Source organism: Peromyscus maniculatus, chromosome 7, assembly GCF_049852395.1.
Source record: "Peromyscus maniculatus bairdii isolate BWxNUB_F1_BW_parent chromosome 7, HU_Pman_BW_mat_3.1, whole genome shotgun sequence".
NCBI lineage: Eukaryota > Metazoa > Chordata > Mammalia > Rodentia > Cricetidae > Peromyscus > Peromyscus maniculatus.
Window position 1 is genome coordinate 61,544,874 of NC_134858.1, and position 27,416 is coordinate 61,572,289.

At 44.8% G+C, this 27,416-nt stretch overlaps 5 protein-coding genes and 5 non-coding genes across 13 annotated transcripts in view; 8 read left to right on the forward strand and 2 right to left on the reverse strand.

Moving 5' to 3' along the window:
• The window catches only part of Zwilch (zwilch kinetochore protein), a 34,249-nt gene extending 20,937 nt beyond the window's left edge, over nt 1-13,312 (reverse strand). Inside the window, exons 1-7 of one of the 2 annotated variants that reach the window (XR_006074172.2) lie at nt 13,199-13,312; nt 9,706-9,757; nt 8,499-8,594; nt 7,233-7,351; nt 3,703-3,902; nt 2,232-2,302; nt 1,654-1,809 (exon numbers count right to left, since the gene is read on the reverse strand). Coding sequence is in view for 1 of the 2 variants with exons in the window: in XM_006971433.4 (XP_006971495.3) it covers nt 1,654-1,809; nt 2,232-2,302; nt 3,703-3,902; nt 7,233-7,351; nt 8,499-8,594; nt 9,706-9,757; nt 13,199-13,251 (747 nt within the window). In the remaining variant the exon portion in view is untranslated. The remainder of the gene's footprint in view (nt 1-1,653; nt 1,810-2,231; nt 2,303-3,702; nt 3,903-7,232; nt 7,352-8,498; nt 8,595-9,705; nt 9,758-13,198) is intronic. The other variant, XM_006971433.4, reaches the window with a different exon arrangement.
• Lctl (lactase like) overlaps nt 1-13,734 on the forward strand; it is a 59,504-nt gene extending 45,770 nt beyond the window's left edge. Inside the window, exon 11 of the transcript XR_013052787.1 lies at nt 13,652-13,734. The gene's annotated coding sequence lies outside the window, so the exon portion shown is untranslated. The remainder of the gene's footprint in view (nt 1-13,651) is intronic.
• Rpl4 (ribosomal protein L4) lies at nt 13,718-18,939 on the forward strand. Its single transcript, XM_006971587.4, has 10 exons — nt 13,718-13,811; nt 15,311-15,482; nt 15,663-15,769; nt 16,091-16,229; nt 16,556-16,680; nt 17,274-17,403; nt 17,664-17,820; nt 18,082-18,165; nt 18,259-18,379; nt 18,626-18,939. The coding sequence occupies exons 1-10, from the start codon at nt 13,809-13,811 to the stop codon at nt 18,857-18,859; spliced, it is 1,272 nt and encodes a 423-aa protein (XP_006971649.2). The 5' UTR covers nt 13,718-13,808; the 3' UTR covers nt 18,860-18,939.
• Nucleotides 15,521-15,588, forward strand: LOC121831218 (small nucleolar RNA SNORD18). Its single transcript, XR_006074595.1, has one exon. It is a non-coding gene; the product is annotated as a small nucleolar RNA SNORD18 (small nucleolar RNA).
• Nucleotides 15,930-16,028, forward strand: LOC121831219 (small nucleolar RNA SNORD16). Its single transcript, XR_006074596.1, has one exon. It is a non-coding gene; the product is annotated as a small nucleolar RNA SNORD16 (small nucleolar RNA).
• Nucleotides 16,402-16,473, forward strand: LOC121831216 (small nucleolar RNA SNORD18). The gene has a single exon (XR_006074593.1). It is a non-coding gene; the product is annotated as a small nucleolar RNA SNORD18 (small nucleolar RNA).
• Nucleotides 17,024-17,122, forward strand: LOC121831220 (small nucleolar RNA SNORD16). Its single transcript, XR_006074597.1, has one exon. It is a non-coding gene; the product is annotated as a small nucleolar RNA SNORD16 (small nucleolar RNA).
• On the forward strand, nt 17,456-17,526 carry LOC121831217 (small nucleolar RNA SNORD18). The gene has a single exon (XR_006074594.1). It is a non-coding gene; the product is annotated as a small nucleolar RNA SNORD18 (small nucleolar RNA).
• Snapc5 (small nuclear RNA activating complex polypeptide 5) lies at nt 18,939-27,186 on the forward strand. Of its 2 annotated transcripts, none has more exons than XM_006971429.4 (4): nt 18,939-20,196; nt 22,585-22,674; nt 24,107-24,241; nt 26,451-27,186. In XM_006971429.4, exons 1-3 carry the CDS (start codon nt 20,107-20,109, stop codon nt 24,221-24,223), a joined length of 297 nt encoding a protein of 98 aa, XP_006971491.1. In that variant the 5' UTR covers nt 18,939-20,106; the 3' UTR covers nt 24,224-24,241; nt 26,451-27,186. The 2 variants fall into 2 exon arrangements, with proteins under 2 accessions (XP_006971491.1, XP_042137042.1); XM_042281108.2 differs by lacking the exon at nt 26,451-27,186 and adding an exon at nt 25,157-25,296 and having other exon boundaries at nt 20,044-20,196.
• The window catches only part of Map2k1 (mitogen-activated protein kinase kinase 1), a 79,572-nt gene continuing 77,788 nt past the window's right edge, over nt 25,633-27,416 (reverse strand). For both annotated transcript variants that reach the window (XM_006971430.4, XM_076576488.1), the window contains exons 10-11: nt 27,187-27,232; nt 25,633-26,665 (exon numbers count right to left, since the gene is read on the reverse strand). In XM_006971430.4, coding sequence (XP_006971492.1) covers nt 26,552-26,665; nt 27,187-27,232 — 160 coding nt within the window. In that variant the 3' untranslated portion in view covers nt 25,633-26,551. The remainder of the gene's footprint in view (nt 26,666-27,186; nt 27,233-27,416) is intronic.

The window sequence follows — 27,416 nt, forward strand, 5'->3', positions numbered from 1 at the left end:
TTGTAACTTTTGCTTAATAACATTTCCTTTTCTTTTTAAATACCTTCCCCTACACCATGCAGTCTAGGGATTGGATCTAGGCAAGTACTTTACTTTTGAGCTATATCCCCAGCCCTAGACTTTTAAAACATAGAATCACCCCCCACCCCCCAAGACTGAGTTTCTTTGTGTAGACTTGACTGTCCTAGAATTTTTTGTGTTGACCAGGCTGACCTCAAACTCACAGAGCTCCACCTGCCTCTGCCACCCAAGTGCTGGGATTAAAGGCGTGCACCATCACCACCTGGCAAGACAGGGTCTCTCTGTGTAGCCTTGGTTGTCCTGGAACTTGCTCTGTAGACCAGGCTGGTCTGGAACTCTGCCTCTGTGCTGGTGGGATTAAAGGTGTGTATCACCACCACTGGGCTTAAAACAAGATTTTTAAAGCCTGTAGAACCTAGTGCTATAGGTCTATAATCCCAGCTACTCTGGATGCTAAGAAAAGAAGTCACAAGTTCAAGGCCAGCCTGGATTAACAAGCAAGTTTAAGGCCAACCTAAGGAAACTTAATAAGACCTTTGGTCTCATTATGTATCCTTGACTGGCCTGAAACTCCCAGAGAACAACCTGTTTGATACTGGCATTAGTTCAAAGGCATGTGCCACCTGGCTTGCCTCATTTAAAAAAAAAAAAAAAAGGCTTGGTTTGGGCATGGGGTGTTGTCCTGGAGATACGGTTCAGTAGTTAGGAGCACAAACTACTCATGCAGAGGTCCTAAGTTCGATTTCCAGTGCCAATGTTGGGAAGGCCACAATCACCTTTAACTCCAGAACCAGGGGACTCTAACACCTCTGGCCTCTGCAGGCACCTGCACTCACATGCACATACTCATAATTAAAAAACATTGAAATAAAGAAATCTTAAAAAGGGGGTAAGCTGGGGACATAGGTCACTGGGAGAAAGTTTGCCTATTATGTTATACACAAGACTTAGAGTCAATCTCCAATACCAAAAAGAGATCTAATTTTAAAAACATATATATAACATCTCATCATAAAAACTCATTTTCACCATTTTTTAAACTGCATGTTCAGCAGGTTCTGTTCTTAATATTCTGACAACTCAGCTATATAATACCAAGTATCTTATATATCAACTTTTGGGTTTTATTAGCAATTTTCAGTTATTTTCTCTCTCTCTCTCTCTCTCTCTCTCTCTCTCTCTCTCTCTCTCTCTCTCTCTCTCTCTCTCTCTCTCCCCTTTTTGAGACAGGGTCTCGCTATGTTGCTCTGGCTGTCTGGGAACTTACTATTTAGACCAGGCTGGCCTTGAACTCCTAAGATCCTCCTGCCTCTTCCTCCTGAGTGTTAGGATTAAAAGTGTGTGTCACTGTGCCCAGGAACAGAAAGAAGTCAACTACCCTTGAGTGCTCCCACAAAAGACCTCAATCATCTTTGAAGTCAAATTCCACAGTAACAGGGTTACTATGAGCAACTGACATCTCACCGTACCGGGCAAAAGCTCAATTGGTTGTCTGCCGAGACCCCAGGAGCCAGCTAAGGTTTTCTAAGTGTACAGCCTAACAACCAGTGAATGGCATACAGCATTAGCAATAAACAAGTAAACCACTCAGGAGCCTGAGCAACCCAAAGAGAAGACAGAGTCCATTCCTACCAGAGCTGCAGTTGAAGACAGGGGAGGGGTTTGAAGAATCTCCTCCACAGGACTCCAGGAAAGATCCAAAGTGACTGTAGTTTGTGATGGGGTGACAATATCATCCAAGTCAGTGGACTTAAACAGCTCATACTGGGCAAATCCTCTGGCTGTTACCTGAAGACAGGTCACAGGAAGATCCTTAGCAACAACTTCATACAACCAAACCATGATCAAAATCGCAATGATTTCTGTCCCAACAGGAAAAGAGCACCATACATCACACTGTCATCCCAAATAAAAATAAAGGATAATTCTTTTCAGCAACAACACTGCACATATACAATATGTGGGTACTGTATCTAAGGGGTCTACCAACCTTGAGCCTCAAGCACAAAATTTTAGTACTTTAGCATGATTTTAGAACCAACTCCGTAGATACCAAAGAACAGCTGTACCCTGGCTGATATAAAAATAAATACAAATACTCTGACACTAGAGAAACACCTAGTCACAGTGGGAATGAGGAGAAAGCTGTTATGCTAGGAAGGCAGATCAAGCAAGCTCTTTGTAAGTAAGCCAAGTAGACAAATACTCACCGCAGACAAGTGATGTCGTTTCTTGTGTGAATTTTTTAGATTTTCCAGATCTTCAGAGTAATTTTTATCAGCTACAGGACATAATTAAAAAAAAAAAAAAAAAAAAAAAAGTTAAGATTTAATTCCAAATTATAAAGTTATGCTGGGCAGTGGTGGTACAGGCCTTTAATCCCAGCACTCAGGAGGCAGAGGCAAGTGGATCTCTTAGAGTTTGAGGTCAGCCTGGTCTACACAGTGAGTTCCAAGATAGCCAGAGATCTTGTCTCAAAAAAAACTAAAATAAAACAAATAAAAGTATTAATAGAGAAAGAAAGGGGAGTTGGGTAGGGAGATGGGGGGGTTTGGGAGGAGCTGGGGAGGAACTGTGATCCAAAGAATGTAATTAGTTGGGCATGGTGACACATGCCTTTAACACTAGCACTCAAGAGACAAAGGCTCGGAATTTAAGAGCACTGGCTGCTCTTTCAGAGGACCCGGGTTCAATTCTCCGCACCCACATGACAGCTCATAATTGCCTGTAACTCCAGTTTCAGGGGATCTGACACCTTCACACAGACATACATGTAGGTCAAACATGAATGCACATGAAACAAAGATAAGTTATTTTTAAAAAAAGAGAGAGACATAAGCAGGTTGATGTCTGTGAGTTCCAAACCACTATGGTCTATGTACTGAGCACAGGTCCACCAGGGCTACACAGTGAGACCCTATCTCTAAAAAGAATGTTATTACAGCCAAGCATGGAAATTCACATCTAAAATCTTAGCTACACTGGAGGCTGAGGCAGAAGGATACTGAATTTGAGCTCAGATTGGGCTATAAGATTCTCAATAAACAAACAACAAATATGCACACTCACAAATATATATGAAAAATAAATAGTTAAGCACACTGGTATGGACTTGTAGTCCCAACTGCTTGGCAGGCTGAAGTGGGAGACTCACTTGAGCCCATGAGTTTAAGACTAGCTTGCAAAGAATTCACACCAATAACTAACTAACTAACTAACTAAAAGATAGATAGATAGACAGATAGACAGATATATAGATGGAAGGAAGGAAGGAAGGAAGGAAGGAAGGAAGGAAGGAAGGAAGGAAGGAAGGGAGGGTCTGGGTGGTGGTATTCAGGTAGTGGATTCACAAAGGCTAAAGCAGAAAATAAGTTCAAGGCCAACCTTGCCTCAACCCACCCCTTCTAAAAAGGGAAAAATATGATTATATTCCAGTTAGAATCTGGTTTTTACTCTTTTAAATTAAAAAAAAAAAAAAAGTACAAATTAATTTAAACCCAAACAAAGAGGGCATAACCTGTCCAGATTTTCAGGAGTTTCTGCAATTCCTCCTCCCCAATTGATGCTAAGCACAAACTCAAAGTTCAATACTCTAGGTTACTACAATTCCCTCCCATATGGAAATGCAGGAGTACCACAAAACAACTATGCAAATAAATTAGACCAAGACTGAGCACTCACCTTTACAAGTGACCACATGTAAGACAACTCCTGTAATGATGTCATTTGCTGTGACAAGCTCAGCTCCTAGCCAACAGGTACCTTCAGGATCTGAACTGTCACATCTCACCCAAAGAGGAGGAAGGGCAGTAACTGGCTGTTGAATCTTCAAATGGGTCATATTAGGATTGTGAGCCATGGTATAAAGCCCAATTAACTGCCTTGAAAACAATGGATAGGAGAACCAATTATAAAATACCAATCACAGGTTACCTTTGAAGCTCAAAGTGTGGCTCAGTGGTAGAGCACGTTTGGCATGTATGAAACCCTGAGTCCAATCCCCAGCACCACCCCACGCCCCATTTTAATATTTTTTAATTTAAAAAAGATAATGGGAAGGGTCTCACGGTTAACAACCTGGAAATGAAGTGATAAAATGCATGAATACATGTATGTTTACATACTTCAGCAAGTTGAGGGTATACTATGTACTCTCACAGTTACAAGTCTAGAGAGATGGCTCAGCAGTTAAGAACATGTACTGCTCTTACAAAGGACCAGAGTTCACTTCCCAGCATCCACACTTGGTGGCTTAGAACTGCCTGTAACTCTAGCACCAGGAGGATCCAATACATCTGGCTGCTGTGGGATGGTCCGTATGTTAAATTGCTCTGATTGGTCAATAAATAAAACACTGATTGGCCAGTGGCCAGACAGGAAGTACAGGCAGGACTAACAGAGAAGAGAATTAAGGGAACAGGAAGGCAGAGAGAGACACTGCCAGCGCCGCTATGACAAACATGTAAAGACGCCGCCACGTGGCAAGGTATAGATTTATTGAAATGGATTAATTTAAGCTATAAGAACAGTTAGCAAGAAGCCTGCCACGGCCATACAGTTTGTAAGCAATATAAGTCTCTGTGTTTACTTGGTTGGGTCTGAGCGGCTGTGGGACTGGCAGGGGACAGAGATTTGTCCTGACTGTGGGCCAGGCAGGAAAACTCTAGCTACATCTGGCATCTGCAGAGACCTAACATGCACATACCCCACACAACTGCTTAATTAAAAAAATAATAATTTTAAAGTTATGTACATTGGGTATAAAAATATATTAACACATAATTCTGACAACATAACAGTGCATGTTATATGGTATACACATATACTGTATACTGCCTTGCATATATAAATCTATATTTGTTGAAAGAGAAAAATGAAAATGTACACATATCAAAACAGGAGCTGGTATGCACTAAGGTAAAGAGAAGTCTCACTACCACTCAAAATAAAATGCATATATTTATCAAAATTAAAGGTCAACTAAAAAAATGAAGCTTAAATTTCTATTTTTCAAGAGATTAAAAACAATTTACTATTAGATATTCAAGAAGGGAACTTCTAAGGCATCAGATTTCAAAAAGCAAGCACAGAAATCTTAAAATGGTATATGAAAGGCATGAAGAAAAAGAAAACCAAGAGATGACAGGGGCAGGGGGACAGCTTAGATGACAAAGGGCTTGCCTTGCAAGCGTAAGGACCTGAGTTCCATCTCCAGAACCCATGTTAAAACGCACGCACACGGGGCTGGAGAGATGGCTCAGAGGTTAAGAGCACTTGTTGCTCTGCCGGGGGGCTGAGTTTGATTCCCAGCAGCCTTGTCCCATGGTTCTAAACTGCCTGTAACTTCGGCTCCAGGGGAATCTGACTACCTCTTTTGAACTCCACAGGCACCCACATGCATGTGACATATACACAGAAATTAAATATATAAATAAGAACTAAAGTTGGGTGTAGGTGATTCATGCACTGGAGAAAGGAAGACAGGAGGATCCTGGAATCAAGTCAGCCCTCCTCGCCTACTTAGCAAGTTCTAGGGCACGAATGGCCCTGGACTACACCTAAGAAACAACACCTGAGGTTGTCATCGGGCCTGCATATCCATGGGTATTTCTTCCCACATTAACATGCACACACTCATAAATAACCCGAACATACTGGCAGAAGAAAACCAAATAAAGTTCAAGTCCTAGGGAACAGAGAAAAGAGGCCACATTATGATTATAGCCCAAGAAGCCACGAAAAAAGACTTATTAACCAGTACAAAAAGCTTATAAACTTTTACTTTTTTTGTTTTTGAGACAGGGTTCATTTCTCTGTGTAGCCTTGGCTATCCTGGAACTTTGTAGACCAGGCTGGTCTCAAACTCACAGAGATTTGCCTGCCTCTGCCTCTCGAGCGCTGGGATTAAAGCTGTGAGGTTGTAAACTCCTATGTGGGGGTTGGAGGAGGGTAAAAACCAGCATAAAGGCATATGACTACTGTGAACAGTCCCAGCACCTGTTGCTCCATAGTGTCAGGATTCTTAGAGCTCTACCCTCCAGAACTCCTTGAAGGCAAAGACTTGGGTTTGCAGGTAGCAAGGGGCTGGGTGGAGGCCACTAACATATGTACACAGAAGGAAGGCAAGAAAGGAAGAGTAAGATACAAATGTAGATTCTAGAAGCATACTGATTTCTTGGGCATGGTAATTCATGTTGTGTAGGACAGCTGTCCACTGTAAGCCCAGAGCTTGAGTCACTGTGACACCCAGAAACACTCCTGAGTAGTTGGAATGCCAACCTAGCAGCACCCCGGGTGGAGAACCTCTGGGGTTAGAAAATAAAGGCTCCTATGCATCAAGAATGAAGACCTTGGATTTTACCATGAAGGCAATGAAAATCTAAACAGGATTTTTAAGTATCAAAGCAACACAATTATGGTTTCATTTAAAAAACATTCCTCTGGTAGTAAGAGGAAGAGAGACTGGGCTAGATTCAAGGTAGACAATTAAGAACAACAGAAACAGACCAGCAGAGTAAGGTAGAAGGTGACTGCATTCTCAGGTCATGTTCAGGACACCTATGGAATATCTAAACAGGGCCACCCTTAGAGGACTAGGCAGACAGATCACCTATGGGATGTCTAAACAGGGTCACCCTTAGAGGACTAGGCAGACAGATCACCTATGGGATGTCTAAACAGAGCTATTCTTAGAGGGGAAGGCAGATGCCTCAGGGCGAGGTGCAGTTTTTCAATGTCTGTAACAATACTGAATGTTACAATTTTTTTTTCCTTTTGAGTCAGGGTTTCATGTAGCCAAGTCTACTGAAAACTTATTTAGTAGTCAAGGATGACCTTGAACTTCTGATCTTCCTCCTCCAGTCTCCCAAGTGCTAGAATTAGAGGTGCGGGCAACCGTGTGTGGGTTTTTTTTTTTTTTTTTTTGAGACAGGGTTTCTCTGTGTAGCTTTGTGCCTTTCCTGGAACTTGCTTTGGAGACCAGGCTGGCCTTGAACTCACAGAGATCGGCCTGCCTTTGCCTCCCAGTGCTGGGATTAAAGGCGTGTGCTACCACCGCCCAGCTTCTGCAGTGCTGGGGCTCAAATCCAGGGCTTCATGTATGCTAACCAAGCAGTCTACACACTGTGCTACATCCTCAGCCCCAGCAATGTTTCAATTCAAATCCTCTGCCCTAAACTTATAAAAACAAAATAAACAAACAAGAAACTTACCTTGCTCTCCCAACTGGCAAGGCCAGTGGCCTAACATTTTCACCAGTAGAGAAATCAGAAATAGCAGTTTCTTCAGACTGTGGTTCTTCAACATGACTCGTTTCTTCCTTCTCTAAAAACTTTAAAAATGTTATAAATAATTTAGTCAGATGCAAGAGTCAACTTTCTTCTGTGCTAGGAAATAACTAAACAGGGGGTTGAGAGATGGCTCCACATTTAAGAGCACTGGCACTGGAGCTGTAGACATGTAGTGAGCTGCCACGTGGATGGTGCAAACCAAACCCAGTTCCTCTGAAAGAGAAGCAAGTGCTCCTAATCACTGAGCCATCTCTCCAGCTCCCAAAGATACCAATTTTAGTTGCTACTTGTAAAGGAAGCACCTGATGACATTAGACAAATATTCTACCATGCACAGTATAATAAGCTAAAGGTAAATACCACAGGAGATCCATAACAGGTGCTCAGATATTTAGATATTTTCATTTCCCAACTGGAACAAACTGTGAGAGATGAGCTTAGAGTACAGAGCCCTCAATTTTTACCTTTTATGTATTTGGAGACAGGGTCCACATGCTGGGTTCACAGGTATACAGTACCACACCCAGGCATAGCCCTAAATTTTTTTGTTTGTTTTTCAATATATGGTTTCTCTTTGTAGATCAGGCTGGCCTCAAACTCAGAGATTCGCCTACCTCTGACTCCTGCTGGAGTTAAAGGTATGTCTGATACCACTGCCTGGCTTAGCTCTCATTTTTTTTTTTTTTTTTTTTTTTTGCTATGCATACAGTATTCTGCCTGCATACCAGAAGAGGGTGCCAGATCTCATTACAGATGGCTGTGAGCCACCATGTGGTTGCTGGGAATTGAACTCAGGACCTCTAGAAGAACAGTCAGTGCTCTTAACCACTGAGCTATCTCTCCAGCCCTAGGGTTTCTCTTTGTAGCTCTGGCTGTCCTGAATTCTATTTGTAGCCCAGGCTGGTCTCAAACTCATATAGACCATCTGCCTCTGCCTCCCAGAGTGCTGGGATTAAAGACGTGCGCCACCACACCTGGCTTTGTTCTTTTTCTTAATTAATCTATTATAAATGTTTGAATTATGTATATATTGGCAGTTGGCATATTTCCAGGGGAGAGCACCATGCTTACTCATGAAAGTATTAGTGTCCACTTTCATTAACGCTGATAAGAAAACATGTAGTATGAGAATATTCCCAAAGAAACCAATTTAGCTACTAAGAACTAACCACAAAGCCCAATACTTACCACTTTTTCCACAAGAAACACTGAGTCGTCTTCATTTAGAATTGTTTTCAGAAGACTTGGTTGGCCTTTGCTGATCAGCTGCACTTGCACATCAGCCTGTTAAAGACAGACTGTAGCGTTTTTTATACGTAATTTAAGAACTACAGACCAGCCACAGGCTAATTACTAAAAAAGAACATGTTTCAAAATGTTTCCCTGCTGGGCTGTGGTGGTGGTGGTGCGCGTCTTTAATCCCAGCACTCAGAAGGCAGAGGCAGGTGAATCCCTGTGAGTTCAAGGCCAGCCTGGTCTACAGAGTGAGTTCCAAGACTGTTTCAGAGAAACCCTGTCTCAAAAAACAAAACAACAACAACAAGAAGGTTTCCCTTCTTTTGCCAGGTTTCTCATGTTAGAAAACCTAGCTCATGGATTGGGGAAATATGTCAGTTTGTGAACTGTTTGTTGCTCAAGCATGGGGGCCTCAGTTCAATCGCCAGCATCCCTGTAAAGCTGAACACAAGGGCATGTATCTACAACTCCAGCGCTCTGTGCTGGGGAGGCAGAGACAGGAAAACTTCTGGGGCTTGCTGGCCATTCAGTACAGCCAAGTAAGGAGTTCTACACTGAGTAGGAGACCTTGTCACAAAATAACTAAGGTGGACAGCAACTGAGGAAGACACCCACCATTGACCTCTGGCCTTGACAAGTACCTATAAGGACGGACATGTGCATGCACATACACAAGAAAATCTAGCTTTTTTTTTTCTCCTCGAGACAGGGTTTCTCTGTGTAGCTTTGGAGTCTGTCCTGGAACTCACTCTGTAGACCAGGCTGGCCTTGAACTCAGAGATCCGCCTGGCTCTGCCTCCCGAGTGCTGGGATTAAAGGCATGTGCCACTGCCGCCACCCGGCCAAGAAACCATGTATTTTATTTATTGATGTTCTGGAAATGGCAAAGCTAGAGAGATAGAAAACAAATGAGCAGTGCGGGTCCTAGAGACATAGGAAACTGCTAATAATACAGGGACATGAGCACATTTTCAGACAGGAAATAGTCTACATTTTGATAATAGGGTCAGCTGCACTTCTGAAGGTATTTGTCAAAATTCATAGAACTATTTCTTAAAAGGGTAAAATTTAGCATATGTAAATTAGTTTTTTAAAAAACCTGATTAAAAACCTATGATTTTAGGATCATTATGTTTAAAACCAAATAAATTGCTCATACCTCATAGATGAATGGATCTTTACAGACTCCTTTCTTTTCTTCATTAAATTCCCTGAAATACAGAATGTGTGGAAAAGAGAGCTGTGGGATCAGCCTTGTTATTCAAGTTTAGAAATGAGCTGGTGCTTTCTTTACGCACCAGCAGAAACGCTTAGTCCTTACAACAGCTGCAAGGCTAGCTTCAGAATGGAGAACAATTGGGTTAAGAGAAGATTAAGGAGGTTAGGCTTTTGGGGCATGCCTTCAATCCCAGCAGAGGCAGGCAGAGTTCTGAGTTCCAGGCTGGCCAGGGACACAGAGGAGACTCCATCTCACAATAATTTTTTTTGGTGGGGAGTGGGAGTAGGCGTGGGTAAGATGGCTGGAGAGATAGCTCAGGGGTTAAAGCACTATTGCTCCTGTAGAGGGTCACATGATGGCTCACAACAGTATCTGTAATTCCAGTTCCAAGGGATCTGACATCCTTTTCAGACCTCTGCAGGCACCACCAGGCAGGAACCAGTGTACACACATACATGCAGATAAAACACACATATAAAATAAATGAATATAAAAATGTTTTGATTATGTGTGTATGTAAGGGGAATGGGTAATGTATGTGTGAGTGCAGGTGCCCAAGAAGGCACTCACCGGAGGGGAATTTACAGGTGACTGTGAGCTGCCTGCTGTGGACTCTGGAAATCAAATTCTGGTCCTCTAGAATAGTACGTGCTCTTAGCCCCTGAGCCATCCCTCCAGATTCATTAAATTAAAACAAGACAAAACAAAAACAAAAACGAGGGCTGAAGAGATGGCTCAGAAGTTAAGAGCACTGGATGCTTTTCCAGAGGTCCTGAGTTCAATTCCCAGCAACCACATGGTGGCTCACAACCATCTGTAATGTGATCTGGTGTCCACTTCTGGCTTGCAGGCAGAACACTGTGTACATAATAAAGAAATAAATCTTAAAAAAAAAAAAAATCTTTATTTAAAAAAAAAATTTCAAAAGTCTGCTAGGGATGGTGAACTATACCTGTGATTCCAGCACTTGCCATGCTGAAGCAGGAAGGTGACAAGTACCAGGGCAACTTGGGTTGTACAGTGAGAGCCTATTTAAAAAACAAAACCAGGGCCCGGCAGTGCACGCCTTTAATTCCAGCACTCTGGAGGCAGAGGAAGGTGGATCTCTGTGAGTTCAAGGCCAGCCTGGTCTACAGAGTGAGTTCCAGGACAGCCAGGACTACACAGAGAAACACTGTTGTGGAAAAAAAAAAAAAGTGGGGAGGAGAAAGAGAGAGAGAGAGAGAGGGGAGAGGAGGGGGGTAGTTATTAAAAAAGATTTGTGGGGCTGGAGAGATGGCTTGGCAGTTGAGAAGTTGAGAGCACTGGCTGCTCTTTCAGAGGTCCTGAGTTCAATTCCCAGCAACCACAGCTGTCCTGGAACTTTGCTTTGTAGATCAGGCTGGCCTCGAACTCACAAATATCTGTCTGCCTTTGCCTCCCAAGAGCTGGATATTAAAGGCGTGTCCCACCACAAACAGCTGTTTTTTTTTTTTTTTTTTTTTTTTTTATTTATTATACTTACTTACACAAGTGTATGTGAGTGTGTGTGGGGGGGTGCGTGAAGTCAGAGGACAACTTGTGGGATATTTTCTCCTTCCACAATGTGGGTCTCCTGCCATGAGTCCTGCTGAACCATCTCTCTGGCCCAAGAATGTGAATTTTTCTTAAAATTGATTGTCCTTTACATATAATTCAAGGATACTGCTTGGTCATTCAACATCTGTTTCTCAAACATTCTTGCTAGATACTGGGAATAGCAAACAAAACCAGTAGTGGCAGGAATCCAAAAAGTGAACTGTCAGTTATGGGTACCAGAAACTCTGGGAGGAGAATAACTGAATGACTTGCAGCTTTTCAGTCATGAGAAAGGCCCCAAGTATCACAGCGGAGATGGGGAGGAACAAGGAGACTGGGACCAACCCACCTCCAATCCTCAGCAAAGAAACAAAACAACCCAAGTGGTGGGGAGTCTGGGAAAGGTGAAGAGAAGGAAGTTGGAATCTTAGATTTACAAGTCTTAACTTGAAAGAATTCTGCAGTTAAATGCCACATTGAGAAGAAAACACCCAGGAAATAATTAGTAAGCATAATGCATCTAAGTAAATTTTTATCATAAAACAACCATAGAGGCGAGGGACATAATTTAGTTATAAGAATGCTTGCTTCGAGTGGATTCTTCTTCTAGAACCTCAAAAATTGGGCATGCCTATAACAACAGCACAGAGATGGAGATGGAGGCAGGATAGTTAACTTATGTTTGGCTTGGAGGCCAGCCTGGGCTACATGAGACCTTGGGTTTAAAATAACAAATTACTTAACACCATGGCAGAAATATCACAGCAGTTAAAAAAAAAACTAAAGTTTCTGAGCTCAAAGACATCATTAGCTTCTCTAAAAACACTAGCTCTTAGCTGGGCAGTGGTGGCACAGGCCTTTAATCCCAGTACTTGGGAGGCAGAGACAGGTGGATCTGATTTGGAGGCCAGCCTGGTCTACAGAGAGTTCCAGGACAACTAGGGCTACAGAGAGAAACTCTGTCTTGAAAAACAAAAACAAAACAAAAAACAGACTAGTTCTTCTCCTATAATGTTAAAGAGAGTTTTACAGTATTTGTAACAGGAAGAGCGGTTAAACATTATAAAAAACTATAAGCATTTAAGAAATAACTGTGCTATACCCAGCCAGCAACACCCTAAGCCTAGAATTTAGAAAGGTAACTTTTTGGTCTCACTTCAGACCTACTAATCAAAAACCTTGGTGGTCGTGCCCATAAACCTGTACTTTGACAATCCTCCGGGGTGGTTCTGATGCAAGGTCAGATGTGAGTCACTGTCCTCGATTCTCATACACGATGTAGAATTGACAGAATCCTCTTGTAGCAATATTTCACTAAAGGAACAATATGAATTCTGGCATGGGGGCTCACGCCTCTAATCTGAGGATCAGGAGTCTGGCTAGGGGTGTCGCTGCGAACTCGAGGTGAGTTTCTGTCTAGTTTAGGCTAGAGTTGGGACCCGATCTCAAGAAAATCACCTTGCTTTTAAAAGTCAGCTCACGGTCAAATGTAGCTCGTACGGTAACTCAAGAAACTGGACAACTAACTATACATTGCTTTTTCGGGAGTCAAAGCGTAAGGCAGGAGAAGGATGACATCTAGTTCTCCGTACCCCGGGGTCCTCTCCTCGGAAGTGGGTGCATCGCTAAGATGCGTCTATTGACCTGTGGGCTGGCCCCTCTAGCTCAAACACTCATGTGTTCTGGGGAGCGGAGCAGCGAGCGCCCTAGGCCTCAGAGCGGAGCCAAAGGCGCTGCACAGCCGAGGCCCGCCCCTTCCACTCCCAGACCCCAGCAAAGGCGGCGGCCGCGAAGCCTTCAGCTGTGGCAAGACGCGAGCGGGGAAACCAAGGCCGGGAGGGACACGGTGCCATTCCATTCCTCAACCACAACTCACTGCAGAAGACGAGCATAGAGCGCCTCAGCCGCGCGGTTCATGCGCGCCCACATCCCGCACCGGCCACGGTCCCGTCCGGGGCAGCTTAAACTGAACTGCGCGCCCAGGCGTGACGTCAGAGGCCGCGACCCCGCCCCGCCGGAACTACTTCGCGACATTAAGTTCGTTTGTACTCCGCGCTGACACATCGTTTTAATTTATTAGAATGTCCAGGCACATTTACTATTCCAATAGACTCCCATGTCTATCGGGGGGGGAAAAGAAAGTTAAAATAGATACTGTGACTGGGGAGTGGGAGGGGGAGAAACATCTCGCGAGAGTTGGTATCGGGTAACGAATTCATCCGCATAAAGGAGTCCCTCTATTCTAACCACTCTTTTTAGGTTTAGGGGGGAAAATGATATCAATTTGAGCATATGTAAAATAATAATATGGTGTTCTGAAATTTTTCAGCGCAGAGAGAGGCTTTGGCTCCCCGACGTGGTTTTGAGGCGGGGCAGGATGCCGGGGGTCAAGTGGAAGGATATATGTGGAGGGTAAGTGGTGAGTCCTTCCTTTTCCTGTGGGAGCCGCCGGGTGGAGAGGAGCGTGGCCCTCTCCTCTCCCCGCCATGGTGAGTGGAGGTCTTCCTCGCTGGACTTCCCACTGGTTTCTGGGGCCTGTGCGGGAGAATGAAGGCAGCAGGACATGATCCGCAGGAGAGGAGGAGATGGGAAGGGGATCTAACCCCGGGTTTTTTTGGCAGGGAACGGGGTTGTGGGAGCCGCGGCAGCCATCTTACAGGCAACGTGGGAGCCGGCGCAGGGTGGACGGCAGAGGGGCCTTTGGGACCCTCGCTTGCCGTAGTTCTAGCGGGGAGGAGGCCTCTGGAAACCCACCCCTTGGGTGCGGGAGACATCCCCGGTGGCAACTCGGCGTGGGCCTTGGCCGCGGCATGTGCTTGCCTCCCGGTGGCTGTCGGTGTCCATCGCCAAAGGAAAGCGCCGAGGGAAGTGACTTTTAAATGCCTTTCAGAAAGCTGGTCTCTGCCGCTTTGAAATCGTTTCTAGAGAAGCAAGTTCTTCTTCCCCTAAAGTAATGTTTTTATTTGACGTAACCTAGATGGTTTGAGCCCTAACTGAACTCTTAAGCTCGATCACATACAGCAGTAATAGTGTTTTTCCTCGGGTGTCATGTGCTATACTTAGTGGGTGGATTAAGGTTTGTCTTACCATCGAAAATTAGGATTTGGAGACGTGGCTGAGCTTCATCTTTAATAGGTTTGCCTATTAGTTGAGAACTTCAGTGAGAACGCAAAGATGGTCCCGAGTCTATGAAGGAACGTAGGGGAGCATCTAGGGAACAAGGTCAGAGAAGTGGGCAGGTGGCGTGGGCCAGCCGCAGGTGAGAGTTTGCTAGGCGTTGATACACGAAAAGTGTGACCTGTATTTTTCTGAGTAGAAAAAGAGGACTGGGATGTTGGACAAATGGAGGCAAGGTTTTCTGAAGTGTGGGGACTGTTTACATGGTCTCATTGAAAGGTATCTTCAAACTTCTGGTTGAGTTTTGCTTTTGAAGTTTTTTGTTTTTCTTTCAAAAAATAGCATCATCATTGGGGGTGTTCTTTGGCTGTAAAACTATTGAAATGATAGCCCTATTGGTAATATTTTAATCTTGTGTTCCTTGAATTTTGGTTCATGGTCTCCTGCAAGCCATTACTGACCTTGAACTTCTGCCAACACCTCTGGAGGGCTAAGGCTCTAACCCAGACCTCCCATACAGGCTAGACAAGCACAAACTGACGTGAATATAACAGCCTGTGACTTTGTCATTCTATTCGGATTTTAAGTGCTATCTGCCTCCAAAACCATTTAATGATGGGAAGAGTTTGCCTCCAATGTTGTCAGTATAGTTACTACCCTTTCCATTTTCTCAAGTGAGTATTCCTTATTACAATGTGACGCAGTTCTGCTGGGGCTTTTTGTGGATCAGAACATGAACTGCCTTTCTGGTCCCCAGTTCTTCTCAAGTAGTCCTATATCTGCTTGCAGGTCTTAGAGTGTGTATTTAAAGTCTGGATTCCACATACAGGAGCTGATGCTTGCTCTAAGTTAACTTTTTCTTCCCTCCAAGGCTTGTGCCCGTCCCCTCATATCGGTGTACTCTGAAAAGGGGGAGTCATCTGGCAAAAATGTCACTTTGCCAGCTGTGTTCAAAGCTCCCATTCGACCGGATATCGTGAACTTTGTTCACACCAACTTGAGGAAAAACAACAGACAGCCCTATGCTGTCAGTGAATTAGCAGGTATGGATTTCCATTTACCATGGGAAGGGCTGCTTCGCAGTGGGTGATGAAATGCCATTGGTCCGTGTTTCTGAACCATGTGATTTTCCTTGGCTATTCTGATACTGCCTTTACCGTGCATAAAGTAAGTCATCGGTTGTTAGAACTTACTACCTAAAACTTATTTCTTCTCAATTTTAGGTCATCAGACCAGTGCTGAGTCTTGGGGTACTGGCAGAGCTGTGGCTCGAATTCCCAGAGTTCGAGGTGGTGGGACCCACCGTTCTGGCCAGGGTGCCTTTGGAAATGTATCCTGTTTCTCTGATAGCATTCTTTGCAGTCACCCAACTGGACTTAGACTTGATTTGTTAACATTTAATAATGTTTTGAATCATGTCTAGAACTTCTAGTGTCCCTAATAAACATATCCTCTAGACCACAGTCTGGAGATGTTTTATGGGGGGTCCTTGCTATGATGTCGTAATTTGCGTCTTACTCTGTTCATGGCGACAGTTGCCTGCTGTCAGTAAGCTGGTTCAGAAGGTTGACGAAAATTGTTACTGAGCAAGTTATACCCTTGCTAATACTGCAGCCCTGGAAAATGATACAATTCTTGACAAAGAAAACAGATGTGTCGAGGAGGCCGCATGTTTGCTCCAACCAAAACCTGGCGTCGTTGGCACCGCCGAGTGAACACAACCCAAAAGCGATATGCCATCTGTTCTGCCCTGGCTGCCTCAGCCTTACCAGCATTGGTGATGTCTAAAGGTCTGTGATGCTTTGATACAGGACATTTAATTTCTACCTTTCATGAAAACCCCTGTTAGATGATAAGCTTGAGTGAATTCTGTTCCTCGGTGCCTACTAAAAGCAGTTTTGCTTGCTTTAATCTGTAACCTTGATTGTAGTTCCCAACAAATTCCTACCATGTTATTAACTGTCAAAATGATGAAATTCCACTTAATTGGTCCGTGTTTCTGAAACACATGATATTAGTGGAAATTCTGATTTGACAGTGCATGCCATTTTGCTTTGGGGTGTGTGTGTGTAAAGAGTTGAGACTTTCCTGTTAAGTATTGAATTGGCTTTCTTAGGTCATCGTATTGAGGAAGTTCCTGAACTCCCTTTGGTAGTTGAAGATAAGGTTGAAGGTTACAAGAAGACCAAGGAGGCTGTTCAACTGCTTAAAAAACTTAAAGCTTGGAATGACATCAAAAAGGTAGGTTCAGCGTTAATGTCTACCATTCAGTACTATCCGATTGGTTTGAAAGGATAAGTTGAGGGTTAAAGGGTGTGGGTAGTAGGCTTTCTGATTGGATATGGATTATAGAAATCTTTGAAAGATCTCTAAGTAAAGGTAGTTGTGCTAACCAAGTTCTCTGTAGTTAACCTCATATCTCGAGAATAGTGTAGATTTGATTTGTTTTGTGGTAATAGAAAATACGGAAGGTATTTACATGAGCATTACTGATCACATCATTTGTGTATGTGTGAGAGAACAACTTGGGAGGAGTTATCTCTGTTACCATTTTCTTAAAGGGCTTGATGCAGTATGGTTTGCTTGCAATGATGTTGTAATTTGCGTCCTACTCTGTTTTCAGTGACAGTTGCCTGCTGTCAGTAAGCTGATGCAGAAGGTTGACGAAAATTGTTACTGAGCAAGTGATAACCATTTATTAACTGGAATGTGGAGTGCTAACAGGATTGTGAATCCCAGGGATCGAAAAGATTAGCAGGCTTGGCTGAAAGTGCCTTTACCTGCTAGAGAGAGATTGTGTCTTGATCAGAATACTAAAGCTCCTCTCTCTATAGGTCTATGCCTCTCAGAGAATGAGAGCTGGCAAGGGCAAAATGAGAAACCGACGGCGTATCCAGCGCAGGGGACCTTGCATCATCTATAATGAAGATAATGGTATCATCAAGGCCTTCAGAAACATCCCTGGTAAATTCTTGGAATGTTTTCACTGCCTGTCTGTGCACACTCACTCAGTGTTCAGTTATGATGAAATTCCACTTCATGGTCCGTGTTTCTGAAATAACATGATTTTGTGGAAGTTCTGATTCCTAGTGAGTGAGTTCCACCATGATGGCTTGAACTTCACAGTTCATTCATTTTTATAAGTGCCTTGTGTGTAAGCCATACAAATTGTATTTCCTCTGTTGGTTGAATACAAGCTCTTTGATTCTTCCTTGCCTTTAAAGGTATCACTCTGCTTAATGTAAGCAAGCTGAACATTTTGAAACTTGCTCCTGGTGGGCATGTGGGGCGTTTCTGCATTTGGACTGAAAGTGCTTTCCGGAAGTTGGATGAGTTGTACGGCACTTGGCGGAAGGCTGCTTCCCTCAAGAGTAACTATAAGTGAGTTTCCCATGTTCCTTTATTACACATGGATACCTAAAGTGTACATTTAGATTCAGACTTGATTTATATTCTTCCTAAATTATGCATTATATTTTTACATTTCCCATTGTGTGGAGGAGTAATGCTCTGTCTTTGATCCATGGTTATAAAAGTTATGAGCTCGGGAATTCTGTACCTGGAGAGTTAATACATTTGAAATACAGTTCTTAAATGTTCAGTTAGAAGATAACAATTTGCACTGCTTGTCTTTTTCCCCAGCCTTCCCATGCACAAGATGTTGAACACAGACCTTAGCAGAATCTTGAAAAGCCCAGAGATCCAAAGAGCCCTCCGAGCACCACGGTAAGTAAGGTGTTGATGTCACCTCGTGCTCTCGCCTGACACTCTGACTCCTAAAGGCACACGTGTTGATTGATGAGTGCCCCCTCTTTACAGCAAGAAGATTCATCGTAGAGTCTTGAAGAAGAATCCACTGAAGAACCTGAGAATCATGTTGAAGCTGAACCCTTACGCAAAGACTATGCGCAGGAATACCATTCTTCGCCAGGCCAGAAATGTGAGCCATGATTTGCAATGTCAAGTATTGTTGATCTTTTTAAAAGATTGGGTACTCTTTCTCTCCCCCTCCCCCCTTCCCAGGGGCTCTATATCTCTGGCTATGTAGACCAGGCTGTCCTTGAACTGGCAGATTCACATGCTTCTGCCTCTCAAGTGCTGGGATTAAAGATGTTTTAATCCCAACCCCACTAATCCAGGTTGAAGACTGGATTCTTAGTTTCCTGCTTGCTTGTTTTTGTTGCAGCACAAACTCCGGGTGAAGAAGCTGGAAGCAGCAGCAGCAGCAGCACTGGCAGCCAAAGCGGAGAAGGGGACTGCAGACAAGAAGCCTGCAGAGAAGAAGGAAAAGAAGCCTGTGGGTGTCAAGAAGCTGAAGAAGCCTGTGGGAAAAAAGGTTGTAGCAACCAAGAAACCAGCAGCTGAGAAGAAGCCGGCAGAGAAGAAAACTACCACAGAAGAGAAGAAGTCTGCTGCTTAAACTATGAAAATCTGTTTCATTCCATAGAGTAAAGACACAGCCTATCTGAATAAAAACCTGATCAAAGATGCAGTGAGAAACAGTTGTGTGAATCTTTATTGTGGATGCTTCCAAAACCCTCCTCCCCCTTTGTGGGATTAGTGGTATGGCACTTGGAAATAAGGGGATCATCAGGATTGTAGAACAAGGACGTTTTTAATATTTCATTTTGTTTAGGCTGTAATTTGTTCTCTACATTCTAGTCTGGTATAAAATGAACTTGAGGTTTTCCCAGACCTGCAATGAAGTTCATTCTATTATATTAGCATTTCTCATTGACAATGTTTTAGAATTGTTTGAGAAGCCTGTGGGTTATTAAATCAGGAAGTGGGGGGAAGGTTCCACAGATAGCCTCAATAGATGTGGTAGCCATGGGAACTAAGTACTTAAACATAGCTAGTTGTATTACTAAATATAAATTATGCCAATCTGGTCGTCCTAGAACTAGGCTCATTTCCTCTTGCCTTCATGGCATTTGGTCAAAAGCATTAGCAGCCAGGATAAACTCAGGTAAAATAATTGTCTTAGAACTTAGCTTTTTCTTGCCCTGGTAAATGGGAGCTCCTTAAGCTTCATAGCGTTCATGTCCCACACTTAAGATTTGGCGCTGGAGAGGTGGCTCAGGTTAAGAGCATGGACTGCTCTTCCAGAGGTCCTGAGTTCAATTCCCAGCACCCATATGGTGGCTGTAATGAGATCTGGTGCCCTCTTCTGTGTACATCATCTTTAAAAAAAGATTTGAACTAGAGCCAGGCTGTGGTGGCAGTGCTCGCCTTTAATCTCAGCATCTGGAGGCAGAAGCAGGCGAATCTATGAGTTCAAGGCCAGCTTGGTCTACAGAGCAAGATCCAGGACAGGTACTAGAAATTGGTATTTTGGTTTCGGCCTGAGAGTGTCTCCAGCCTTTGTGGAGTAAAGTCATTTGGCACAAGTGACGCGTTAAAAGTGCTGCGGTGAGAACTGATTTCTTGAGGACTTTGAAACTAGTATATTCAGTTTTACTTTGAGGACCGAGCAACGGAAGTGAAGAATCTCCAAGCACCTTGCGGTTCCTTTAGCCCGTGCTTTCAGACTCTCGGTAGCTACCGGACCCATAGTAAGCTGCAGGAAGAGAATAAACAGGCGCCCCGTGGCTGCTTCCGGGAGTAGGAAGTGGCGTCATCACTGGGCGCCCGGCAGAAGGCAGCAGTCTAACCAGGAGAAAGAGGATGCTGAGCCGGCTACAGGAGCTCCGCAAGGAGGAGGAAACGCTACTGCGTCTAAAGGCGGCCCTACACGACCAACTGAACCGCCTCAAGGTGAGCTAGCCGCGGTCCAGCCGCAGCCCCTCGCGGGCGTCCGGCGCGTGCAGTAGAGCTCCGGGCAACTTGCTCCCCAGCGCTCCGGTCCTCTTGGTGTTTCGCGAGCTTAGGGGGCTAAGCCTCTGGCCCGCCGGCTCACGCCTCAGCTGCTCGTTACTAGTGTTTATGTGCACTGGAAAGGGCTTTAGTGCTGCAAAACTAGAAGGGAATTTAGATCCTCCTGCGGTACGAATAAGGTCTGGGAGAGAAACTTGTCCCCTAGAGTTCTCAGTAATTCTTATGGTAGCAGATACTGACTCGGAGGAACCCTGATTTACATCTGCCTTGATCTTTCCCTAGACCTAGGAGTAATTTAGCCCCTGTCAAATGATCATGGTAATCCCAGCTCTGCCCTTGTATGCAAGACCTTTAAATACACGACATGAGGATTACAGAAGCCCTTTATAAACTGAACTTGTATACCTGTGGTATAGAAAATGATAAGCAGTTTTCCTCAGGGCAGTTATAAATGGCCCTACACTTACTGCAACAGTACCCCTACAAGAACTTGATGAGTGTGTGTTGCAGATGACTCCCCAAACGCAGATACCCTGATGCTCCAGGAAAGACAAGCTTTTCTGATATTCTGCCTTCACTTTTTCCTTAATGATTAGGTAAGCTTAGGCTTAGGACATCCATCTGTGTCTGTAGAGCCAGCTGACCCCTGGCGCGCGCGTGAGAGAGAGACGGCAGAGACAGAGAAATGGCCTCCTTATGTAACCCAAGCTGGTCTTAAACTTTCTATGTAGCCTAGGTTGTTCTCAAACTTGTGATCCTTTTGCCTCCTCCAGTGCTGGGATTACAGGGATGCAATTGCACACCCAGCTACACCTGACTATATATATTCATCTCTTTCTTTATCTCTATGTATCTTTTGTTGGTTTAAGTTTTATATCTATTGTTGTATATAATTTTGTATCTATTGCATGTATGTCTGGGGAGGGCAGAAGGGGGTGTTGGATTGCCTGGGACTGGAGTTAGAGGTGGTTATGAGCCACTATATGGGTGCTGGGAATAGAACCCAGACTCTCTGGAAGAGCAGCCACTGGTTGCTCTGGTTGCCCTGTTTGCACTGGTTCTAGCCATTTGGAAGTATTCATCTCTCCAGTTCCTACACCTGGCTTTTTAATGATGCACCTGCATTTCCTCACTGAACTGCTTGGTCTTGGGGTGTGGAAGCTGCAGCTTAGCTGAACACCTATAAAGCCCCCCTCTTTAAAAAACGGGGTGAAAGCGATGGCTCAGTGGTTAAGAGCACTGACTGCTTTTCCAGAGGACCCAAATTCAATTTTCAGCACCTACATGGCAGCTAACAACTGTCTGTAACTTCAAGATCTGACACCCTCACACAGACATACATGCAGGCAAAACAGCAATAAAAATAAATAAATTTAAAAAGCAAGTAAACAGAAGCAGGTGCATCTCTTATAAGTTCAGAGCCAGCCTGGTCTACAGAATGAGTTCCAGGACAGCCAGGGATACACAGAGAAACCCTGTCTCAAAAAATCAGGTAAGGCTGTGTAGGGAACCTCAGAGTTGGCTCAAAACACCCCAAGACCAAGTTCTCAGCACAAAGGAGATTTATTTGCCCCAGAGGGACCGAGGACAGGGACTAAGAGACAAAGGCAGGAGACAGAGGATGAGGGGCACTAGAAGATAACAAGGGAAAGGAGGCAGGGGTATTTGTCCCAGAAGACAAAGGACCGCCTCTGGAGAGAGAAGAGACAGTCCGCGGCCCATAGGAAAATGGCAGTTTGTAATGGTACAAGGGGAAACCTCATGGTAGGATGAGGTGTTTAACTTTAATTGAACATGTTAATTAGATGAGCCAAAGGAGGCTCTTGATTGCTGGACCTTTGATAGCTGGGCCTTAGTAGTCAGCTTCAGGAGGAGGGATTGGCCAAGTAAGGGAATGGACCATGGGGGCCATCTTCAAGGAAGTAATCTGATGGGTTTTAGTAAAGGCAGAGGGAATGGGGAGAAGGGCAAGGCCTGCCAGAGCCACATGCTCCAGCTAGTGTCCCTTCAAGCCTGGTGTGGTGGCACACGCCTTTACTCCCAGCACTTGGGAGGTAGAGGCAGGCGGATCTCTGTGGATTCAAGGCCAACCTGGTCTACATAGTGAGTTCTGGGACAACCAGGATTACAGTGATACACCCTGCCTCGGGGGAAAAAAAGCAGGTAAAGCTTAAGAGCTCCCTCTGCCCTTCTGGAGCAGTCCTGGGATTAGAAGTAGTTCCCTCTCATGATGCCAACCTCAACAGCATCCACAGAATTTACGGAATTCTCTCACTTTGGTAACCCGGCAGAATACTCAGTAAAATGTCCTCAACTCTTCTTTCCTAGGTGGAAGAACTGGCCCTCCAATCCATGATAAATTCTCGAAGAGGGACTGAGACGCTCTCTTCTCAGCCTGCACCTGAACAGTTGTGTGATGTAAGTTCAGTCGAGTCCAGGCTTCCAGAGAGAGTGTGGGGTTCCATTTTTCCTTTGCTGCATGGGTAGGCCAAGGCTGGCTCTATAGCACATTACCAAGTCCAAAGGACCGTGGAAGTGCCGATCAGACACTTGGGGTGTGAGGGAGTTTACTGTGGATCGAACCTGGGACCTCATACATGGGGAGCCATCACCCTACCAGTGAGCCACAGCTCCGGCCTCTCATAATTTGTACTTCATCAGCTTTAATGTTTCAGGCAGTAGCCACCCTGTTTACTGTGTCAGATTTAAGCAGCCTCTTCTCTCTCAGTGTACACCGCTTCACGCCTGGCCTTCCCAGTTACTCAGATCACCCCATCATTTCCAGTTATTCAAGTGAACCCCAAGAAACTGGTAGGGATTGTTGTGGGAGGGTTCACGGTGAGTTTTGTTTTGAAGGAGTGTCTTCTGTACCCAGCCTGGCCGCCTTCTGATCCTCCTCCCTCTCTGGGCTTACAGGCATGTGCCCCACATCCTGTTTAGAAACTTGGCTCTTTTAGGAATGTGTCATCGTTGCTGTCCTGTGTGAGTGTGGCCTTCAAGTACAAAGCAGGGCCAAAGGATGAGTAGTGGGTGTTACCCTGCTCACTCTTACAAGTACCTTCAAAAAAGCCCACACAAGTGGTGGCGCACACCTTTAATCCCAGAACTCTCGAGACAGAGGAAAGTGGATCTTTGTGAGTTCAAGGCCAGCCTGGGCTACAGCGTGAGTTCCAGGATAGCCAGGGCTACAACGAATAAAAAAAAATAAAAAAGGCAGTACAGTCATAGTCTACACAATGATTTTGCTAATGGTTTCTAGAAAACTTTTGAAGACCAGTTAACATTTTAGAAAATATGGAACATTTATTCTTACCCCTTTTCAGTAATGGGAGAAATGAGAAACAGAAAATGTTCTTTCCTCTCAGTAATAAAAATGTGATGGAGCAGGGCGGTGGTGGCCCACACCTTTAATCCCAGCACTCGGGAGGCAGAGCCAGGCGAATCTTTGTGAGTTCAAGGCCAGCCTGGGCTACAGAGTGAGTTCCGGGAAAGGCGCAAAGCTAAAAAGAGAAACCCTGCCTCAAAAAAACAAAACAAAACAAAAAAGATGGGGGAAAAAAAAGGATTTCTGTGTGTAGCCCAGGCAGTCCTGAACTCTGTCTGTAGACCAGGCTGGCCTTGAACTCACAGAGATCCACCTGCCTCTGCCTCCTGAGTGCTGGGATTAAAGGCGTGCACTGCCACCGCTGTCCTCAGGCAACAACTACTCTTAACTGCTGTTCATCTCTCCAACCCCACAAGTGAGATTTGCTTTTGAAGAATTTGCTGTTTCCATGGGGAAAAAAAAAAGAATTTGCTGTTTTGAGGCTCAGCTCCTTCCTGGTAATGCCAGTGTTCTTGTTTTCCACAGATGGCAGTGCATGTAGACAATGAAGCGTCCATCAACCAAACCACACTGAAGCTGAGTACAAGGAGCCCTATGGAGGAAGAGGAGGAGGAGGAAGAGGAAGAAGAATCTGATTCCTAAAGGGGAACAAGAGCTAGGGTTAGTTTTTTTGTGTGTTTTGGGATTTTTGGTTGTTTTTTCGAGACAGGGTTTCTCTGTGTAGTTTTGGTGCCTGTCCAGAGATCTGCCTGGCTCTGCCTCCTGAGTGCTGGGATTAAAGGCGAGCGCCACCGCCGCCCTGCGTGAGGTAGGGTTAGTTTTACAAACGAAATTTCGAAATCTCAAGCACTTACTTGCCTTGGGTCCTGGAGCCTATGTGAAGGAGTGTCTCCACTTGTGTACGGGGTGTGTGTGTGTGTGGTGGTATGTGCTCCCTCACAGGTGTGACAAAGCCAGCACTGGGGGTACCTCTCCCCTTGGAAGGTGTAGTTAATTCTAAGTAGTGAAAGGAAACCATTTCCCAGCAAAGCCCAGTACACGGACTAGACCTGGATGAAGGCTCTCACACCAGCAAGGTCCTCCTGTGAGCATGGCTACTAGAACTGTAGGCCGGCCCTGCTACAGAAAATAAGGAATGTTCTGTGAGAAATCTGCTCAAGGGTTCCCAACCCCACTGTGCTGGCTGGGTTTCTGTCAGCTTAACACAAGTTACAGTCATCCGAGAGGAGGAAATCTTGACAGAAAATACCTCTAGGAGACTGAACTTGAGGGAAGCCCATAGAGTATTTTCTTAGTGGTTGATGTGGGAGGGCCTGGTCCTGAGTGCTGTAATTAAGAAGGCTGAACAAGCCAGTAAGCAGCATTCTTCCATTACCTCTAAATCAGTTTCCAGGTTCCCACCCCCCAGTTTGAGTACCTGCCTTTGTTTACTTCAGTGGACTGTGATTCAGGACATGTAAGCCAAGTAAACCCTGTCTTCCCGAAATTGCTTTTGGTCAGGGTGTTTCAACAATAGAAACCCTAGGACACCCCCCTACCATTTTTCCTTTACGTAAAGAGACTACCTATTCACAGGTCCTGGGAAGGTGGTAGTCACTCTTGAAGTTCTGCACATGAAGAGCGGTCCAAAGATTGAAGTTGCAGGAGACCCATTAGTCCACTGCACAGAGCTGGCAGTGTGTGTTTGGGGAGGAGGGGTGCTTCTCTTTTCTTTTTCTGAATGATGACTGATGTGGAGAGCCCAGCTCCCTGTGGGCTGTGTCACCCCTGAGCTGTAAGAAGAATTCAGCAAGCATGAAGAAGGAGCCAGGAAGCAGGGTTTCTCTGCCATGAGTTCTCTAGATGATGGACTGATTACAAGCTGCAGACTGAGATAAACTCCGGAGCTGCTTTTGGTCAGGGTGTTCTGTCAGCAACAGAAACCCTCGTTTGTGGTATTTATACCTTCCAGCTGCGTCCTGCCTTCACTTCCCACCTCAGTGCATGGCTAAATCACGCCATTTCCTAGAGTCTAGAGAAATTGGAAGGAAGGCCTGCCACCAAAGCAGAAATACCTTTTGTCCTTTTTATTTTAACCTGATAGTATTTTTATTAGAATAAGAGATTAGATTTGATAAACATCTGGATTAAAGTGATTAAAAGGGTTTTCGTACAATCTGTAGGCACTATACACGTTTACAATAGCATTGGTGCTTGGATTGAAGATAGAACTGACACATACTGATGCCATAATCCATTTATGACGTTCAAACTAACTCCACCTATTTAGAAACACGAATCCAAACTGAAGAGACATACACCACACTATGTACCCCACACAGTATATTTAAAAATAAATATAGAAATACAACCAGAAGTCTGAAAATCACCACAGTAGACAGACTGAGGCCCCAGCTATCATGGCAGTGATGGGCTCTGGTTACATTTTTTTTTTTAATGTGAATTGCTGAATTCTATACCAAAAGCAAAAAATAAAAATAACATGATGTACAGTCTGATGCTCATTTCAGTAGCAGCAAAGCATGCTTCCCATGCACTGCCTGTGAAGGGTCTCACAAGGCTCCCTCTCCACAGACTGAGAGGTCACCAGCAAGAGTGAAGTACCAAGGGTCCGAGAATCCTGACAATCCAGGCAGCCAGCCAGTGAGTCACGGAACATGAACAGCAGTGCAAACATCAGTAAGAATGACCACCCAGGTCACCAGGGTTTCACTGTGGTTCAGCCTGGCATGTGTTTGATCAACATACAAATAGCCCCAAGCACAAAGCCAATCCACTTAGGGGAGTAACCATAGTGATAAAGACAGTAATATTAAAAATGACACAAGTACAATTTGGCACATGCTGTGTTCTTCATCCTTTGTCACAGATGAGATGCACGTCTGAACAGAGACAAGCATGGGAGAGGCCTGAAAGCAACATGGCATGCCGCTGGGCAGAGGAGTTCCTCTTGTGCTGTTTCCCAAAGGTTCAGATGCTAGCGGCGTGGGTTGGTGTGCTGGGCTGGTTAAGCCCAATGGTGGAACAGAGCCAACCTGCGAAGTCCACCTCCTCGGCATCAGATCTCTTGATGAAAGCATGAACCTGTGTGCAGAAAACAGAAAGAAAGTGCTGTTAAAAACTACCAGGAAGGAAAAGCAAGACTCTCAGCCTGGGTACCACTTGCTTCTAAATGTTCTCCCTTGAGCAGCAAGTAGGCCAGCTACATACAGCCCAAAGACCCTCTGCCGCATGTATAAGCTGTTCAGCCCTGGGGCAGCCTTGTCTGTCTGGGCAACTCCGGCTTGTTAGAAGGTTCGCTACACTCAAGGCTACTCAAGGCATGGCGTCTGGATCCTAAAGTATCCCATTCCTGTGCCACTGTCGTCAAATTACTAGATGGAAACTCAGGATGCTGGCAATGTGAGGTGAACCAGTCAGAACTAGGGGGGAAAAAAAAGGGGCCTGTCCTCAGGAAGGTTGTGGGCTGGTCCCCCTGTAACTCATAGGAGGGCTGAGGAGACTGACGCCTGCACTGTGCAGCCCCAATCCTGACTGAAGAACGGGGTGGGGCAGGGCAGAAAAATGGCTGAGTCAGATGAATAAACAGGCTCTATGAGACTCACCATGAGCTGCTTCAGATCTGCCCTCTCTGCAGGGTTCTTTATTAAGCTGAAAAGAGGAAAGATGAATGTGAGAACACTGCTTCCCAGTCACACTGCTTAGGTTTGCATGCCTGCCCCTTCAACTGAAGGCTGAGGAGCTGGTGCCTGAGCCTCCTCATCCTCCATTCTAGGCACACCATCATGCCTAAGCACATAAATGAAGTCTTGCTGAATTAAATCAAGGTCAGGAA

Coding starts and splice junctions, on each gene's coding strand:
- Rpl4 (XM_006971587.4), top strand. Junction 15,483..15,662: donor TGCTGTCAGTGAATTAGCAG/GTATGGATTTCC, acceptor TCTCAATTTTAG/GTCATCAGACCAGTGCTGAG. Junction 16,681..17,273: donor CTTGGAATGACATCAAAAAG/GTAGGTTCAGCG, acceptor CTCTCTCTATAG/GTCTATGCCTCTCAGAGAAT.
- Snapc5 (XM_006971429.4), top strand. CDS start 20,107: ATGCTGAGCCGGCTACAGGAGCTCCGCAAGGAGGAGGAAACGCTACTG. Junction 20,197..22,584: donor ACCAACTGAACCGCCTCAAG/GTGAGCTAGCCG, acceptor CTTCTTTCCTAG/GTGGAAGAACTGGCCCTCCA. Junction 22,675..24,106: donor CACCTGAACAGTTGTGTGAT/GTAAGTTCAGTC, acceptor TGTTTTCCACAG/ATGGCAGTGCATGTAGACAA.